Source organism: Mixophyes fleayi (genome assembly GCF_038048845.1).
Source record: "Mixophyes fleayi isolate aMixFle1 chromosome 12 unlocalized genomic scaffold, aMixFle1.hap1 SUPER_12_unloc_2, whole genome shotgun sequence".
Lineage (NCBI taxonomy): Eukaryota > Metazoa > Chordata > Amphibia > Anura > Limnodynastidae > Mixophyes > Mixophyes fleayi.
In genome coordinates this window covers 961722-980663 of record NW_027445896.1, presented here as the reverse complement: position 1 = coordinate 980663, position 18942 = coordinate 961722, and the positions used below count along the sequence as shown (strand labels likewise).

The window sequence follows — 18942 nt, the reverse complement described above, 5'->3', positions numbered from 1 at the left end:
ACTTGCCATTGGGCTGTGCTTATATACATACAGTATAGTATTAATAATGTTTATATGCAAGACATTGTGTATGTATGTAAATACTAACCAGCCTCTATTCCCATTGTATAATGTGTGCAGGTAAACATGACCCCCCTCTACAAGTGACTGGCATAATAGACCAGTCTGTGGATTTGTCAGTGGGTCCGACACGTCCTGTATATAAAGTCTACTGGAACTTCCAAACCTACATAATGGCCAGTTTCATAAATCTTCACCTCGACATAATAAGTAAGCAGTTTAATAAAAGACTGGAGATAGTAGACAATGGAACCACACTGAGGATCAGGGACCTGAGAATGGAGGACAGTGGGATCTACTCTGTAACCATAACTTCTACAGATGAAGAAGAATATAAAACATCATATAATATCACTGTATATGGTACGTATTCCTCAGTCATTCAGAGAAGTATATAAATGAATGTTACACACAAATTATATGGAACGAAACATAAAAACTTGTATGAAACATCCATGTAAGAAGCATCTATTTATACATTAGAAATTGATGGGCATTTTATAACCATTTATCAGTTTTACAACATCTGTGTTTTTTACGGATTCTAAACTGCACCGATGATCTTTCTCATGGTTGGCTGTACTGGGCTGCATATGCTGAGAGCAAACACAGTTTAAATGACCAATGCTTTGTTTAGTTTTCTGTGTTTACCTATATATCCTGTTAACATATCAAACTTAGTAGAAAAAAATCTAGATATGGCATGTATTGCTGCTAACAGGACTCTATTCATCAGTGACTACAGACAAACTTTCAAGAAATAGGATGGCACATTGAGGGTATAACTGGTTGAGATGGGCAACACCACAGATTTCTCAGCATTAGTTTTCCTACAGATGTAGAACATATTTGCCTACTCTTCCAGTATTCGGGGAGAAGAGTAGACACAGCTCCCGCATTCACCGAAATTCACGGCGTGGAATGGAGGGGGTGGAGCTTAATCAAAATATTAAGCTCTGCCCCCACTATTCAATGCCGTGAATTTTGTCACTTTATAGTGGGGGCAGAGCCATGGTGGCACGACAATGTCACCACGCCTCCCTCCTACGCCTTGTCACCTTGTCACATGACTTCTCCTCCGGATCTCCCGGGGGAGAAATCTTAAATGTTGGCAAGTATGATGTAGAAAGAGACAAATGATGCAACTGTTGTACAATTCTGCTGCCATTACGTAGCCCCAGCAATATCAATGCTCCTTACTTAATGTTAACATTAAACACTAAACAATTTTTCTTGCAAAACTTTACTTTAGTTAACCAAAATAGTTTGCTCTGGAATTATTGTAAACATGAGGTTGTGGCAAGAATCAGAAAGTTTACACTGGTGGCCCCATGCAGAGTGAGATGCAGTTTACGCTACAGCGGCAAGTAAAGTTTAGGCAGAGTAAATTTACACAAAGATTCAAATTAAAAAGTATCTTGAGGTCCGCTTGGATTGAATACGTACATGGTCCATTCTTTTTAAACGCATGTTTGGACATTAATCAGACACCCTTCAACGACTAATCTAACAAGCACATAAGGTTGAATCATTTTTAATTTTCCACAAAATATCAGATTGGTAGGAATTCAGTTATTAATTACACAGGTTATAAAATATACTAATGCAGCTAAAATATAGATTATTAATCTCTCACCTCTCAGTATAAAAGTATACTTTTTTCTCAGCTTACTTGTGGTGCTTCTGTAGTTTTGGAGCAGATGTTCCCAAGACAGAAGGATTCAGGTTCTATCTTCAAATTGTTTACACTTATTCTGTCTCCTCTCTCCTGAGGGTTTTGTACAAGCAAGGAAATAAAAGCCTTGTTTCTAATCTATACAGGAACAAAATGGCCGCCAGATCAAAAGACAACAATAGCGCAAGTCCATGTATAACGAAGACACAAGGGGGTATATTTACTAAGCTGCGGGTTTGAAAAAGTGGTTTCAAACTGTGGGTTTGAAAACGTGGAGATGTTGCCTTTAACAACCAATCAGATTCTAGCTGTCATTTATTTAGTACATGCTACAGAATGACAGCTAGAATCTGATTGGTTGCTATAGGCAACATCTCCACTCTTTCAAACCCGCAGTTTAGTAAATTTACCCCAAATCTTTCTTCCTGTGAACGTTGAAGCACCGACAGAATGAGTTGTGCTGTACTAAGCCTGTCCTCGGTGTACAGCAGGGGTGCACAACTCCAGTGCTCCAGAACTACTCTATCACTGTCCGTAAATAACTTGACCCACATTTCAAAGTTATCTGGGAATTATTTGTCTAATCAGTAGAAGTCTTGTCTTTGTATTATTTTGTTCTTCATGTTTTATGTAATGTGTTATGGACCATTGCTGTTTATTGTATACTACTGTAAATGTCATGTACAGCACTGCAGAACTTTTATGACGCCTGGTAAATAAAATATATTAATAACAATGCCAACAGGTCATGTTTTCAGGAATTCGGCCTGTAGAAACAGAGGGGATAATGACTTGTCAAGAAAAATAGATTTATTTATCTGTGCATGATTAAAGAAATCCTGCAAACATGACCTGTTAGTACTTGAGGACTGGATTTGAGCACCTCTGGTGTATAGGAATGGTAATCATTGTCTGAATCAGTATTGTAAATGGTCCTACCTATTTAGAAAACATTTTAATGGAAATAAAGATAGACAGATACATTGTTTAAAAATGTTACTCACCATCATGGTCAGAGGCAGCTGCTGTTAATGTTCTTAAGTTCAAACAATATTTTTATTAGCGTTGGTAGCAAAAATGAGTCAAAGATAAAAATGGGAGACCATGTCTTCAGAAAGTGCCACTGCAGTAAACTAGTTAGGCCTCCAGCTGACCTGCTTACCTATTTCGAGTTTTGCCGGATGCATTTGAGACAAATGGTGCAGCCGCAGGAATGTGAAGAGTTTATTTATAAATATATTTTATTTCTTGTAAAGTATTTTACAATTTCAGTTTCAGTAAATTGTTCACATGCAAAGTGCCAACATTTTAGTCTGTACACTACAAAGATGGGGATGCAGGAAATGACTGTACTGTAAACTATGAGATGAGGCGCGCACAGGCAAGGAAATAGCCACTTATACCCCATTCAAACTGGCTAAAAGACTCAGGTTTTTGCCGGGGCGAGTCCAGATGACCTGGGTCGAGGCTCAGTGTGAATGGGTCCAGGTGCATCTACCCAGGTCGGATGACCCGAGAATTAGACCCGGAACTTTTTCAGGGTTGTTCCCGAGACCGACCCAGGTAGCCGCCAGTGTGAACGGTGAGACCGAACACCATTGTAAAGCTAGAAAAAAAAAATCATCATCACAAGAGGAGCCAATCAGAGCTCCTCTTGTGATGTTGCCAGGGAAACCCAGCAGACCTGTGTTCAGTGTGAACATGGTCTACCTGGAAATTTGCCGGGGTCGGAGACTCTGTCCCCCGGCAATATTCAGGATTCATATATCCGGGATATTGCTGGGGCGGCAATCTGAAAGTGATTGCCACCCCCGCAATATCCCGGATATATGAATCCGGAACATGTTTTTTAATTCACATATAATCTGGAATAGCTTCAACCATTCTGAATGAAATGTTAACAAACTATAGTAGTAAAATATCAAAACAGTAACTGTTTTTGGTTTGACAAATTGACTTGGATTATTTAATTACAAAATGCATTACAAATCATTTACCGGTTGTAGTGCCCTCTATACCATAGAGCTCACTTAACCCTATAATCAGTTCATGTAATGTAGACTTATGAATATGGCCACTTCTGATGTACAGTAGAGAGTCTCCACTGGAGTACGCTAATTGTAAAAGATGTTATCTGGCTGAAAATGGCAGCATTAACTTATTTAGCTAATTAAGGTATATGATATAAGGATATACACTGACACAATATGAAAAATTATACAGTGTGAATATAAGAATGACGAAAAAAGTTCAATATGAACAGTACATTCCCCTTATTGTCATTTAAAATGGAAAACTAAAGGAAAGGCAAAAAACATTGGTAGACTTATTGCGCTCACTGGACAAAAGAGAAACATAATGTACATAATGTAAGCGGAGGAAGGGAGGTGTGATGGGGATAGTATCATCATTTTCTCCTGCTAATTAACATTCTGCAGTGTACAAACATGAGAAGTACATTGTTTACATTTTATTTTCAGTAATCATGGCAAACCTCCAAAATGTTTGGTGCCTGCGTACCTCACTCCAATGACCTCAGGGCCCTCAGGAACAGGTCAAAGAGCACATACTTTTTGCATTTGTGCTGTAAAAAGATAGTTGAGAGTCAGCTATAGATGGGACTCGCATATGTTACTATAGTTATTACACTGCATTATGTATAAATTGTTTCCTACACCTCTTAGATTATAAGTTCATTTGAACAGGGTCATCTTTACCTCCTGTTTAATTTCATTCATTGTATGCAATTTATTTGTCTCATGATTCCCTGAATTTTCAGTGATGTGTAATGTCTCTATATTATAATGTATTACATTTTACTACTTTTATGCAAACACTTATTTATTGTAATGGGATGACATGCATTACAATTTACATCTTACCAGTGCAGTATAATACATTATACATACAATATATGGTAAACACCGTACTTGCCAACTTTCCCTGAATGTCAGGGAGACTTCCTGAAATAGGGGTGATCTCCCTCACTCCCTGAAGAGTCTGGCATTCTCCCTGATGCTGAGCCAGTACAAGACGTGGTTGGCTTCGCCATCTGTGGCATGATGACACAGTTTAGAAATTGTGTCCTATGTCCATGTATTGATGCCTACGGAGGTGACCATTTTCATGGAGACCATATAAGTGGTGGGGGCGGGGCTTAACAACTCAAATATTGCGTCATCTTAGCCCCACCCCCTGCTGTAATTGGCCAACATTGTGACAATCGCTTAGGGAGTGGGGCCAAAATGATGCGATTCATCAAACCCCGCCCCCCGCACACCCACTTCCCCCAGGATATCCCTGAAGCCAATGAGGAAATGTTGGCAAGTATGGTAAATACAGTATTTTGTATTATATTTTTTCCAACTCAAAAGCAGGTTGTTTTGAAAATATAAGGCCTTGTGTCTATAATCCGAGAACTGGTATTACATTTAACAATGTCTTCTGAAGCTTAGATTGAATATATTTCACCATGGCACTTGTGGATACTTGCTCTCAAAATAGCCTAACATGCCCTTAGACCCCCACTTACTACAAAATGCACCCACATGCAGTCAGCACCTCCATACACACACTCAGACACCCATAAGCTGTCAGATTCCACATGTACTCCAAAACCGCCCCCCCACATGCCTAATTCATGTCACTTAGTTTGCTCACATGACTCTCAGACCTCCCACAGGAGTATAAGTCCTCTCCAACATTCTATCTACTGTTCTCGACTGCACTACACTCCCTGCACAACATCAGAACATTATGATGAGGTAGAAAATGCTGAACATCCCATACGAACAGAGATGAAAAAGATGAATACAATAGGCTATTCTGACCACCTAGAAAAAAACTAACTTTTTTTAAAATACACTACCCACTCCTCAATGATTTAACAGGTCAGTTACAAAATTCTACAGTTTCACCCACCCATGTGAATAAAAAAAGAAAATCTGCACTACTAAATACCTTATTGAACGGAATTGAATACATATCTATCATCAACTTGCTGCAAAACAGTAACTATTGAAAGGGTAATTCCCTATAACACAATTACCATGGCAACCACAGTCACTTGATATGATGTAGTGAGCAAGTTATCTGTTTTTTTAAAGCCTACCTCTTTAATTACAAATTTACACTGGGCATCAATTCACTATGTTCACAGCCATTGGCGGCGTTATATTTAATTGTACATGCAGAGTGACCATTGAACAACATAGTTTAGCACCTGGGTAGATGTGTGAAAACCCCAAAGATAGAGATAAACCCTGTAATCCCAATACTCTTATATGTAGGAGATACCAGGTCATAATGAGGAGGGCCACGGTTCCCTATTCAAGAGAAAAGGAAAACAGAACATTCCTTTCAGCATGTAAGATTGGGTTAACACTTTATATAATTTATTTAACAGGTTTATTTCTTTCCATCACAGAACCTGTCCCGGCTCCAACTATAAGGATTGAAGGGAAGAATATAATCAGTGGCTGGTGTAATGGAAGTCTTCATTGTTCTGTCCCTACAAACACATCAGTGTTGTCCTATACTTGGAAATACAGAGACAGAGACACTGAGTATCAGCCGTATAATAATGGAACCATAATCCAGATGTCATTGCAGAATGAGTCCTGGGACATGGAATTCCTATGTATAGTACATAACCCAGCGGATCAGAAGAACGTCTCTGTCCAGGCAAAAGACCTCTGTTCTGAGTCTAGTAAAGGAAGACTGGACGAAAACATGGGTAAAGAAAGGGATGTTCCTAACCATTCTGTTGCTTGAGACAGTACCTAACACCGTTTCCTTTTCTTCTCTCTTATCATGTTAATAAATAATAATACATAGCCTCCTCAGACCTCTACCACCTCTCTCCTTCCCCTACTTCTAATCAACACTGAAAATCCTCTCCCTGCTTCCTCGTCGCTCAGACCTACTTTGCTTCCATCTCACTGTCTGGTATAACTAATGCAGGCTGCAGATTGGGCCTCCCTGTTAGCAATGTGTTTAATTCTGGCTCAAGAAGTGTCAACATCTGTTCACATTTAGGCCACATAGTTGGCCTATTCAACATCAACAAAAGTCTGCAGGCTAATTTACCAACACCGGTCAATGGGGGGAGTCCAACAGATGACACAATCTTAGGCAGCGGAGGGGCCTTTCTCACATCACTCTTGATTTGGTCAGAAATCGGACAGGACAGACTGATTTCTGACCACATCAGATTGCAATTTTTCCTGCTAAAATGCATCCTACAAAATGGAAGATAACAGGATAAAATTTAGGTGGCTTAGTGGTTAGCACTTCTGCCTCGCAGCACTGATGTCATGAGTTTGATTCCCAACCATGGCCCTATCTGTGTGGAGTTTGTATGTTCTCCTCATGTTTGTGTGGGTTTCCTCCGGGCGCTCCGGTTTCCTCCCACATTCCAAAAAAAAACATACTAGTAGGTTAATTGGCTGCTCTCAAATTGACCCTAGTCTGTGTGTGTGTGCAGAGAATTTAGACTGTAAGCCCCAATGGGGCAGGGACTGATGTGAGTGATTTCTCTGTACAGCACTGCGGAATTAGTGGCGCTATATAAATTGATGATGATGATGATGATGATAATACAACATACATTGAGAGGAAAGAAAATTACTACTTCTCCTCCAAATTATTAGATACAATATTAGACTACTAGTATTTATACCAGTATATTATACAATATAAATTGCATTTGGTTTTCTTTATTCATTACAGGTAAAAGTCGCCATCATTATGGAGAGCTCTCCTTACTTGTAATATTTCTGCTTGTTCTTCTTGGGTGGTTTCTTTTTCGAAATAAGAGAAGAAAAAAAGGTAATTTCTATCTTTTGAAGCTTTTGATGAAGAGCAAAAACAGTGGGAAATACTGGTAGATGGTTATTTATAAGGATTTGTGCTACTCATTATATAGTATAAAATATATAGTGTACTTTGTAGGATTTCAGCTGTTTAACACTTGTGGTAAGGCTTGTACAACACTTCCTCTACAGCTGTCTCCCCCTGTCATTGGGTGACAATAATTTTTTTTTTTCATGTTGAACCAGTCAATAATGGGATATAAACGATGCATTTTGCTCATGCACTACATATATGTGCATTTTGCTTTAATTTCTGATTCGTTGATTGAGTGCTTTGGCTTTTCTGTAGGGAAAAAAAAATAACGTTTCTGCATCTCAGATCAAGCAGTTGACAGTGTGGACATTTATGAAAACTGGTGCACACAAAAAGGCAATGTAACCCATAGCAACCAAATTCTAAATTTCCGCTGATATGCATGATGGTGCACCACTGGGTTATAGTGCAGGTTTGCATAGAGTTACCAAAACCAGTAGTAAGGCTGAACTATCAAATGTATAACTATAGAAAAAATCCCAAGCACCCCTAGTTGGATGCGGTGGTAAACGTTCATACGATTACCACTATTCCGCCCTACAAATAAAATCCGAAATTATGAAAAACTGTTTTGAAAATAAACAGACTTACCTTCAACCCGACTCTGGAGATCTCCGATGGGAGCATCAAGGTGACAGCAAGTGATTCTGATTGAACAAGTGTTCGGCACTGCAGGCTGACGTCATCGCGACATCTGTCAATAGAAAATTTAAAGCGGCAATGTGGGGACCCCTAAGGTTAAGAGTTTAAACACTTAACCCGACATTGTCGCTTTAAATTTCTATTGACAGACGTCGCCATGACGTCAGCCTGCAGTACTGAACATTTGTTCAATCGGAATCACTTGCTGTCAGCATGGTGCTCCCATCAGAGATCTCCAGCGTCTGGTTGAAGGTAGGTCTGTTTACTTTCAAATCGGTTTTTCATCATTTCGGAATTTGTTTGTAGGGCTTCTCCTTGTCGGAGTACTGCTGATAGGTAAAGCGTACCCAACCCAGTTGGATGGCAGGATACCAGACTATATGCTAATCTATAGAACCCTAAATGATCTCTAACATGAGTAATATCAGGTTGCAGACCTAGCATTAAACTCACTTTTGCTCTATGCTCCTCACAAGGCTGATGTGGGTGATCCTGCCAGGAAGCCGGTGGTTTACCACTTCCACATGTGTTCTTTTAGTGGCAGCAATTTTTTCAGAGCTGTTCCTTCCTTTGTGAAATCCGTTCAGGGTGAGTGATCACGGAAACCTGCTAGTACGAATTCCTTTGGCTTGTAGATCAGCTGATTAGTTCCTGTCCCCGATTAGAACCTCCAGATAAATTACACTTCCTAGTCCTTTTTAGTGTATAGGGATGGGGACTAGTTGATGATGCAAAGAGAGAGACTGCTGTGTACATTCTTACCAACTTACGCGTTTCACCCTCAATCTCATGGGCTTCTTCAGGGATATGACGTTCTTGTACTCATTTTTAGGACAATGCTGAGAACCTTGCTTCTATCATGAACATACTATAGGTTTCTAGAGAAGATTAAGATACTGCGGTGACAATCAATATGCAAAGCTTTTCATGGCTTAATAAATTGATTAGTGTTGCCGTCCCCATAGATTCTATGGGGACACCGGTAAGCTCCGGTAATTGGGTTAAGGCCAGAGAAATATCTGATGTCAACACTTTGATAAATAGCAAAAAGCAATGATAGAGCCTTTTGCAGGCGTTTACGTCGGCATTTTGGCTCTTCACCGCTTCTTAAAAAACCCCTCAATCTGGTATCCAGCCAACCAACTAGATTCGCTGGAGAGTTTTTCTAGAGGTGCTGGTAGTATTTTGCCGAATAAATAAATGATCCCATACTCCCTATCTAGCAGCACCTATCATGGAGTACACATTTCTAAGATAGCACAGAAAGTATTTTCTTCATTACATATTCTGCAGGAAGAGTACAAAGCATATACGTATAACCAACACTAAAATGCAGCCTTCTCCGTAGTCCTCGCTCATTTACATCATAGGTGGACCATTATCATTTACGGTCCTCTGTGAGCAGAAATCATTTATAAAAAGCCATGCCAGAAGACTGAATATCCAGGCTGATAAGTAGGACTTTTTTTGTCATAGAACGCTCAGAACGGCGTTCTGGCACCTCTTTTCCACGGGTTTTTAAAGTTTAATTAACTTTTTAATATTTTATTTATTTTTTCTCTGTGGTGCTGCTACAGTGCAGCACCGCATCCTAGTGTGTGTCCTGCTTCTGGCTCCGGCAGCGGCGTGACGTCACGACGCTGCCAGTGAAAGGAGCCGCGATCAAGCAGGTAAGCGAGAAAAGAAGCATAGAAGGTAAGTACAGATTACAGAAAGCGGGGGAGGGGGCGCAGAAAGAGAGGGCTACAGAAAAATGAGGGGGCAGAAGAGAGGGCTACAGAAAAACAAGGGGGGCAGAAAGAGAGGGCTACAGAAAAACAAGGGGGGCAGAAGGAGGTGATTTCCGGCACCTTTTTTCTTACAAAAAAAGCACTGCTGGTAGATATTGCACCTCTAGGTCAGCAATACTCATTCAAACTGTTCTTCTTTTCACACATTCATGTGCTTTGGTTAGACGGTTCCACTTAATTTTGTGTAACTTTCAAGGCACCTTTGTTGTCACAGTATGTTTTGCTTGCACCTAGAAAATACTGCAGATTAGTTCCTATATTGATAAACAAAGAATGACAAATGTATTTATTTCTTTATCAGAGTCAACAGAAGACCCTCCAGATGAAGTTCATTATGCTGATCTGACGTTGAGTTCACAGAATCTCCGTACTCCGGTGAGAGTTTGTCTCAATGTGTCTCAGGTGCTCCATCATGTACCATGTGACATTTGTAGTTTTAATTGGTCTATATTACTATAAATATATTGCCCAACATTTAGACATGTGAAATCAGGTCAAAATAAAAAGTAAATCCTTCCTGAACCAACCAGACACCTCGCCCACTTTCATGTAAGCTTCGCCCCCCTTTCACAGTCCACAAATCGTGGCCATGGCGCCCAAATCAGGGCAATTGGATGGTATGCTTTAATTATACTCCTCTGTTTTGCTTCTTAAGTGATATTCAGTTTTAGGTGGAAAATTATAACGCAGACCCAGTCCCCAAAGATGACTTATCTATATTCCGATGTTCATGGTCGCTCACATCAAGTCTGGAGACCAGCTGGAAATTGTGTGTACCTACGCGTTTCGTTTATATAATTGTTTTAAAGCGTGCTGTCGCCTATACACAACTACACAGAGCACCAATCGCCTACACACAACTAAAATGAAAAGTGCGTATTGACTACACACAACTAAACAAAGTGACTGTCACCTACACACCAGCCATAAACCTAGCACTAAAACTATACAAATCTTATAATATCTCTGATCTTGATACTGAAATTGCCCATAGCAACCAATCAGATTCCAGCTATCATTTATCTAGTACATCATGTTCTAGAAGATAGCTAGAATCTGATTGGTTGCTATGGGTAACACCTCCACTTTTTCTTTTTAGAATGTTTGATAAATCTACCTCTTAGTATACAATCACAAGTCCCGCCCCCTCGGTGACATCAGTGGTTTCTTAGGATTCAAAACCCTGTCTTCTTATTCCGTTCCCTCCAACTGTCCAAATTTTGGGTGGAACAGTCTCGATTAGCAGCCTTGAAATGGGAGGCACTTCCAAATCATTACTGTGATAATTGGTATATTTTACTGGTAGTAATATATATATATACAGTCACTGCTGATGCTTTTAATTGTGAACTGAGCATTATATGACCTGGTAGTTTGTACTGGCTTCTTTTTTGGCCCAAATGGATTTTCTTTTAGTTCTACATACCTAAAATATCTAAAAAAAAAAAAAGAGGTTACAGATCACAAATTCAGCAAAAATAGGAACAAAATCAAAGAGTAGAGTTGGCGCTCCTGCATAGTCATGGATTTTCATGCATTTGGGTAATTTAGATATTAAATGTGTGTGTGATCAATTGCATGTAGGCTATTATATTGAATTCAAGCAAAAAATATTTGTCTTTTTTTTTTTCAGGTACCTAAATCCAGAAATGCTGAAAAAGATTTTGCACTGAAAACAAGTGACGGAACGGTGTATAATTATGTGAGACACGTGACAGATTGAAAAATCACAGTTGTACAAATGCTTCAAATGTATATACTTGTATATGCGATACAAGTAGTCCCCAGCGTTGCCCGAGTTTACATTTTCAGGTTATTAAGAATTATACAAATAGAGGGATATCAAAAGCGCTTCTGGTTCCACTCTATACAAGTAATAGGTGATCAAACAGAGTCTCAAAAAAAACCCACACAGAATTATAGGTAATCTTCAATCTTCACAAAGATTCCTGTCTCCCGTCTTGAAAATCCATGCAATCAAAATCTTCAGCAAGCGTTCTAAATGTGGTATTGGATGCACTCACTATATCCTTTCCGATCACACAAAGTATCTCCGTGCTGCAACAGCATAAAGACAATCGTCGCGTCTTCTGACAGTTGGGGAAATTATGTCTCAATAACCAATCGGGTGGCGATCTTCAACAAAAGGTTCCGTATTACCTCTTCAGATTCCACAGAGAGTTACTCCCTGTTTCCACAGCATAGGGGTGATCTGTGTGAAAATACAGGATCCGTACAAGATCAATGAATGAAACAGACTTGTAGCAAATCTGCAGCAGGAATCGGCTCACATTTCGGATTTGAGCCTAAGACAGTTCACAATCACAAAGTTAGATCTTGCTCCCACAGTGAAAGGGAATTCCACTCAAATAAAGAAAATTCCCTCCTGTCCTTTTTTAGCCATTATCTATATAATCAGGCAGCTGATATAGATGAATGGCATTATCATGAGTCATGCTATGGATCCTCCAGCTAGCACCAACGCGTTTCAATTCGGAAATAATTTTTCAAGACGTCGGGATCAGAGTTCCATCCTAACTGTTGTTCTGGTCAAACGTCTCTTTCTGCTGTGCATACCAATTCCGGGTTTCATCGTAACCACTGTGGCTATTAGAAATGCAATTTTTTTTTCATCTGACCTCTGAATGTGAGTGGAATAGATTCACTTATGGCGAAACGCGTGTGATAAGAACAACCAGGAGTCGTGTTTTATGTTGGTTGGAGAGACACTATTACCATAAGATGTGTTATATGCTTAATTCAAGTAACCCTACTGTGAGTGCAATCACAAAGGGGAGTAGTATGTTGGTGTATTACACATTCAGCATTTCACATGTTTGTTTATTTGTACATATCATTAAGACTTTATTGCAGTATATTTTTTTTTATTTATATACACATTAAAGTGGAAGCTGGTCAATTAATAAAGAAATAATTTCCACGTATATATTGTAGAATGTTTCATGTGAACTAAGAACTTTGAGAAACATACATTGGATAATTGTAATTATTATAAATTAATTTGACAAGTTTTTAGAAACTTTGAATATCTGTTTTTTCCCTTTTATGTTTGTGTTGTTTTGTATCATTCATTAGATTGTGGGTTTTTAATGCATTAACTTATGTTTACACAGGGAAAGCACTGTGCTTATTTCTAGCTTCAGACAGCTGGTGGATATGTGCTATTCATACATTTCACAGAGAAACTCCCTACTTTATAATGTTCCCAGTTACTCATTGTTGTTGTTGTTCCTGATGACATCTGGCGGAGAAGCCCATTTGTGAGTAGTAGTAGAATGATGTGTTGGCCCCGTTGAATCATCTTGGCACCAGTTCAGTTTACATTCCAGGGACTGATTCATTAAGGATCTTAACTGAAAAAACTGAAAAAACTAAATTAGTCAACATTATGGTTCAGGCTCTGGACAAGTTCTTCTGTTACAAGTTGGGGTATTTTTTAGGAAGATGATTAGGGATTGTAAAATTGTTCACACAACTTGTGTTTATGCCACTAATTATGTTGAGATGATGACTGTGCATTTCAAATCAATATTATACTGTATATCAGTTATGAATGATTCATTTGACTATCCCAAGGTTCTTAGGTGGTACAGTAGATGTGGAGGTTCAGCATGCATCAGGGATAATACAGCCCTTTAAAACGGAAGAGGGAAGTGAGAGGAAACACCAATCAGAAGCCGCAGTGTCCATGACTAAAGATTCTCATTGGTCCTCTCAACCACAGCAGGGTCAACCCCCACCCGCTTTCTGCCCCTGCAGAGTTGTCCATTTTGAGTCATGATCAAAATGTAATGGCACCACTTGGCTGAGGTAACTATCCCAAACACACTGTTACATTTATTCATGAGATGAGGAACAAAGATGTTGCTGATGAGTTGGAGAACGTACGATCATGAGTTATGGGCGCGCAAAACAAGACAATTTTAAGCATCAACAAAATTCCAACTTATAAAGGCTGTGTACACGTGAGGTTGCTTAGTACTAACTACTTGACCTTTATCAAGGTGCTCATTGCAGTAAGAGAAAAGGAATGTGCAGTTGTCAGTAATGACACTTTACTGCCACCTATCTTCTGCAGCAGGCATTGCGACCACAAGCTGTTGTTCCACAATAAATAAGGCCATGTTGTCAAGTGCTGCTATAGTTGACAGTTCTTCATATCTTTTTGTTGTTTTAATTTATTTTCCTTATATATCAATTGTTCCCCATACCTTTTTAGATTGTAACTTTATTTAGGCAGAGCCATCTTTACCTTCTCTTTTATGTTATTGTACGTCATTTGTCTGTGTTAGGATCTCCTCAACACACAGATCTGCATAAGTAGGTTTTATGCTTTTTGCCACGTCTAATTATTTGAATACTGAAAGAAGCTTTATTTATTTAGTATAGTTGGTTGGTCGTTAAACCTGGCAGCAGGTGTATGGAAAGTATCTTATACAAGCTCTCTTTTATAGTTATCTGACCTGCAAATAGGATATAATAAAGATAGCAAAATAGGTGAACTTTATAGTCTTTAACTGTTGTTGGCATGTAAATAGGACCCTGCAGATAAACACAGACGTTATCAGCCATCTGGACCCACAAAGGTACATAATAAAAAACACACAATAGCCGTAGACGAACTGTGTTACTTTACACTTTGGTGTGATACCAGAGGAGTTAAGGTACAATTATTATTATACAAGCCCTGATCCATCTGAGCTGACAGTCTAAATTCCCTAACACACACACAAATTAGGATGAATTTGATAGCAGCCAATTAACCTACTAGTATGTTTTTGGAGTGTGGGAGGAAACCAGAGCACCCGAAGGAAACCCACGCCAACATGGCGAGAACATACAAACTCCACACAGATAAGACCACGGTTGGGAATTTAACTCATGACCCCAGCGCTGTGAGGCAGAAGTGCTAACCACTGAGCCACTGTGCTGCCCAAACTTTGCATTATAATTATGCTTTTGTTCTGCAACTGAGCATCCAAGCTCATATAGCTCCTTAAACTATCACATAGCACAACCATCTTCTTACATTGCTGTCCTCCTCTCACCACTGAGGCTGCACCTGCTTCACCGTTACCTAACCTACGTGTGCAAGGATCCCTGTTTGAGCCACAGGAGCTTGAGGTGAGACAGACTGAGCTACAGCTGAGTGGTTGAGCCAAGGAGACAGGAAGATCGGTGATAAGGCAAACACACCACCACCACTCCAGGCAGACCGGTGTCTTGAAAACAGTGGTAGGCTGGGCTGGGGGAAAGGGGACATGTGCCCCCCCAGGCCGGTTCCATAGTAGGCTACCTTGAGCTGGGTCACTGGGCTGCATTTTTTTTCCCTTTAAAATGTTCCTAATAGGCTGCTGAGTCTAGTCTTGCCCCCCTGGGCTAAAATTTGCCAGCCCTCCCCTGCTTGAAACACCTGTCTGTGAACAGTTTTATCTGAAGTGACATGCTAAAATACAACTGCCAAACCCCCGTTGTTCTTTGTTTAAAACATTAACATGTACAAAAATTCTGTATACATGAACAGACTAAAAAAAATAGCTGCTCATTGCACGTAATTAAGCGGGGCCTAATGACGCGATTCACAGCGAATGGCATCATCCGAATCCTGCTCCCGGCTGTATTCTTCTACGAATCGTGGCATTTGAGCAGCGAGGGGTGGGGCCTAATGTCGCTGTCCGTTCCGCAACAGGATCTCCCCTCTGGGCTCTCCCAAGGGGAGATCCTAAAGATGCCTGCGATCTAACGATCCTAACTCAGGAACACAAACACCAGGGTCAGGTTAGTTAGAAGACAAATAACCAAACACTATCACGTTGGAGTGTAGGAAGAGATTTAAACTATTAACGCCTATAAATACAGTAATACAATCTGAGGCTCCAGTGCTGGGAATCAGCCTTGTTAACCATTATCCCAACTGTCTGCAAAAAAAAACGAGAAGGTTAAAATAAAGCCTCTTACTCATTGAAAGCACCACAATGATGACTACAAAGTGGGAAAAAACGGAAGTATCTGTCTTAAAACCACATGTTGTGCATCATCAGTTAATCATATGACTGTCCACGTGGCCATTAATCTTGTGAGTAACACACAGACTTCCTTCATTTTAGGTGGAGGGTGGGTGCAGATGACGGAATAAAGCATTGCAATAAAAATGCCATAAAATTGTGATAATGTGTTTAATATGACCAGCAAAGCGAAGGAGTAAGGCTCTACTCCTATTGTTGTAAGAGCAGCGTTAACACAGAGTATCCCTCCCTAGAAACTGGAAATATGCTTAAACTTTAAGCGCTCATTGACTGGTATGTAAATTGGAATCTAATATTAATATTGATCATTTCTAATATGTGCTATTACACCTTAATTGCATTCCTGTGTCTCAACTGTGTATTTCTCTGTGAGACGTGGACTAAAACACAATTTATTTAAAACGCATAAGTACATTATTACAATCTTATAAAACAATATCGATCTATTCAACCAAGAGGTCACCAAATCATCCAAACGAATTTGGAAACGTAAACGGAATCTTACATATGAATCAGGTTTGGCTGTTATAGATAATGACAAGTGGTGTAAACCTAGTATAAATCCAACTGAACCACATTCAATCCTTTGAATTAATGTCCATGTTATTCAGAGGGTATGTGTCAGAGTGTGATAGCTAAGGGGTCCAATTCCAGCACAGTCGCTAGTAGTTCAATAGATAATGATCCTAGCTTACAAGTCCAGTGGATGTGACTGAACACTTCTTAAGGCAGCTCATACGATAAAGTCGTTGAGACCAATAAACACATGTGTTGCATTTGATACTGCGAGGTTCGATGAAACTAAGGGCTAGATTTACTAAGCTGCGGCTTTGAAAAAGTGGGGATGTTGCCTATAGCAACCAATCAGATTCTAGCTTTCATTTATTTAGTACCTTCTACAAAATGAAAGCTAGAATCTGATTGGTTGCTATAGGCAACATCCCCAATTTTTCAAACCCGCAGCTTAGTGAATCTAGTGGTCTGATGCAGACAGATACCAAACTGCCTTTGTCCATTTCTTTTAATATTCTAACTCTACAGTCTATGCAGGCTGCTTTTTTTCTATTTAACTACAGTGGAAGGGGGGGCGGTCATAGACAGCCACCAAACTACCTTGGTCCATTTATTTTTTATATTGTTCAGTCTATGCAGGCTGCTTTTTTTCTCTTTAACTACAAGTGGAGGGGGGGGGGGTCATAGACAGCCACCCACCAAACTACCTTGGTCCATTTATTTTTATATTGTTCAGCCTATTCAGGCTGCTTTTTTTCTATTTAACTACAAGTTGAGGGTGTAATATACACCCAAAGATGATGGCTACATTGCCAATAGTCAAAGATGGAGGGAGAAGACAACCAGAATTGCAGATTTTAGAGTTCATTTATTTAGTACCTTCTACAAAATGATAGCTAGAATCTGATTGGTTGCCATAGGCAACATCCCCACTTTTTTAAACCCACAGCTTAGTAAATCTAGCCCTAGGAGTTACTTGCAGGTTAGATGAGGGGTTCTTGGCAATGCTGGGTCACCCTCTGAGGATCCCGATTTGCTCTCAGAACAGCAGAACACGGCCTGTTTTGAGCTTGCGGGGACCCTGCGCATGCGCAGTGAACTCCTGATTGGGGCTTCATTGTGCAGGCACCAGATCAGGGGCCCCTTCTGAAAGCCGAGCAGGTGCCAGAGAGGCTAGAGCGGCATTGCCGAGCCCTCCCCTGAGAAACTGTGGTATGGAAACCAGCGATGGAGGGTTCTCCCCTTGCAAAGCCTTCATTTATTAGAGACAGTGTAGATTGCATTCCTTGTCCTTGCTTATAACTTAACTCAGCACGGTGGCTCAGTGGTTAGCACTTCTGCCTCACAGCACTGGGGTCATGAGTTCAATTCCCGACCATGGCCTTATCTGTGAGGAGTTTGCATGGGTTTCCTCCGGGTGCTCTGGTTTCCTTCCACACTCCATAAACACAACTGTAGGTTAATTGGCTGCTATCAAAATTGACCCTAGTGTGTATGTGTGTGTGTTAGGGAATTTAGACTGTAAGCTCCAATGGGGCAGGGACTGATGTGAGTGAGTTCTCTGTACAGTGCTGCAGAATCAGTTGTGCTATATAAATAAATGGTGATGATGATTATGACTGTTCTGTGCAGTGGAAAAACTTTTCATAGAAACATTTTCTGCCATATTCAAGGAGAAAATAAATTAGTGAATGATATAAGATATATTTTTCTGTTTACAAAACTGTTAATAAATAAAAATTCCCACAGTAATAGTGTCATACCACACAGACGCACACGTTCCATTTTTTTTAAATGTCATTATTTATGTAATTTTAGATTTACCCCCAAAAGTACACATCCAGCAAACATGCTTTTCAGACTTCACTGAGATGGATCGTTATCTCAGCTCCTCCCCTTCCTACCAAATGGTTGGGGGCAGCATGGTGCCTCAGTGGTTAGCACTTCTGCCTCACAGCACTGGAGTCATGAGTTCAATTCCCAACCATGGCCTTATCTGTGAGGAGTTTGCCTGTTCTGCCCGTGTTTGCGTGGGTTTCCTCCAGGTGCTCTGGTTTCCTCCCACACTCCAAAAACAGACTAGTAGGGTAACTGGATGCTATTAAATTGCCCTAAGTCTCTTTTGATCTGTGTGTGTATTTTAGGGAATTTAGACTGTAAGCTCCAATGGGGCAGGGACTGATGTGAGTGAGTTCTCTGTACAGCACTGCAGGATTAGTGGCGCTATATAAATAAATGATAATGATGAAATGGTAACTCATTGCGCCAATCGTGTGCCACCCCACCCCAAACTGTGCCATTGCCTGCA

The 18942-nt window shown here is 40.1% G+C and overlaps 1 protein-coding gene across 4 annotated transcripts in view; it reads left to right on the top strand.

Annotated features, from left to right (window-relative positions):
- Nucleotides 1-18942, top strand: part of LOC142112083 (SLAM family member 5-like) — a 346313-nt gene that overhangs the window by 20862 nt on the left and 306509 nt on the right. For 2 of the 4 annotated variants that reach the window (XM_075193928.1, XM_075193926.1), the window contains exons 2-6: nucleotides 121-423; nucleotides 6141-6470; nucleotides 7466-7564; nucleotides 10376-10449; nucleotides 11708-11776. In XM_075193928.1, the coding sequence (XP_075050029.1) occupies nucleotides 121-423; nucleotides 6141-6470; nucleotides 7466-7564; nucleotides 10376-10449; nucleotides 11708-11776 (875 nt within the window). The remainder of the gene's footprint in view (nucleotides 1-120; nucleotides 424-6140; nucleotides 6471-7465; nucleotides 7565-10375; nucleotides 10450-11707; nucleotides 11777-18942) is intronic. The other 2 variants (XM_075193927.1, XM_075193929.1) reach the window with 2 other exon arrangements.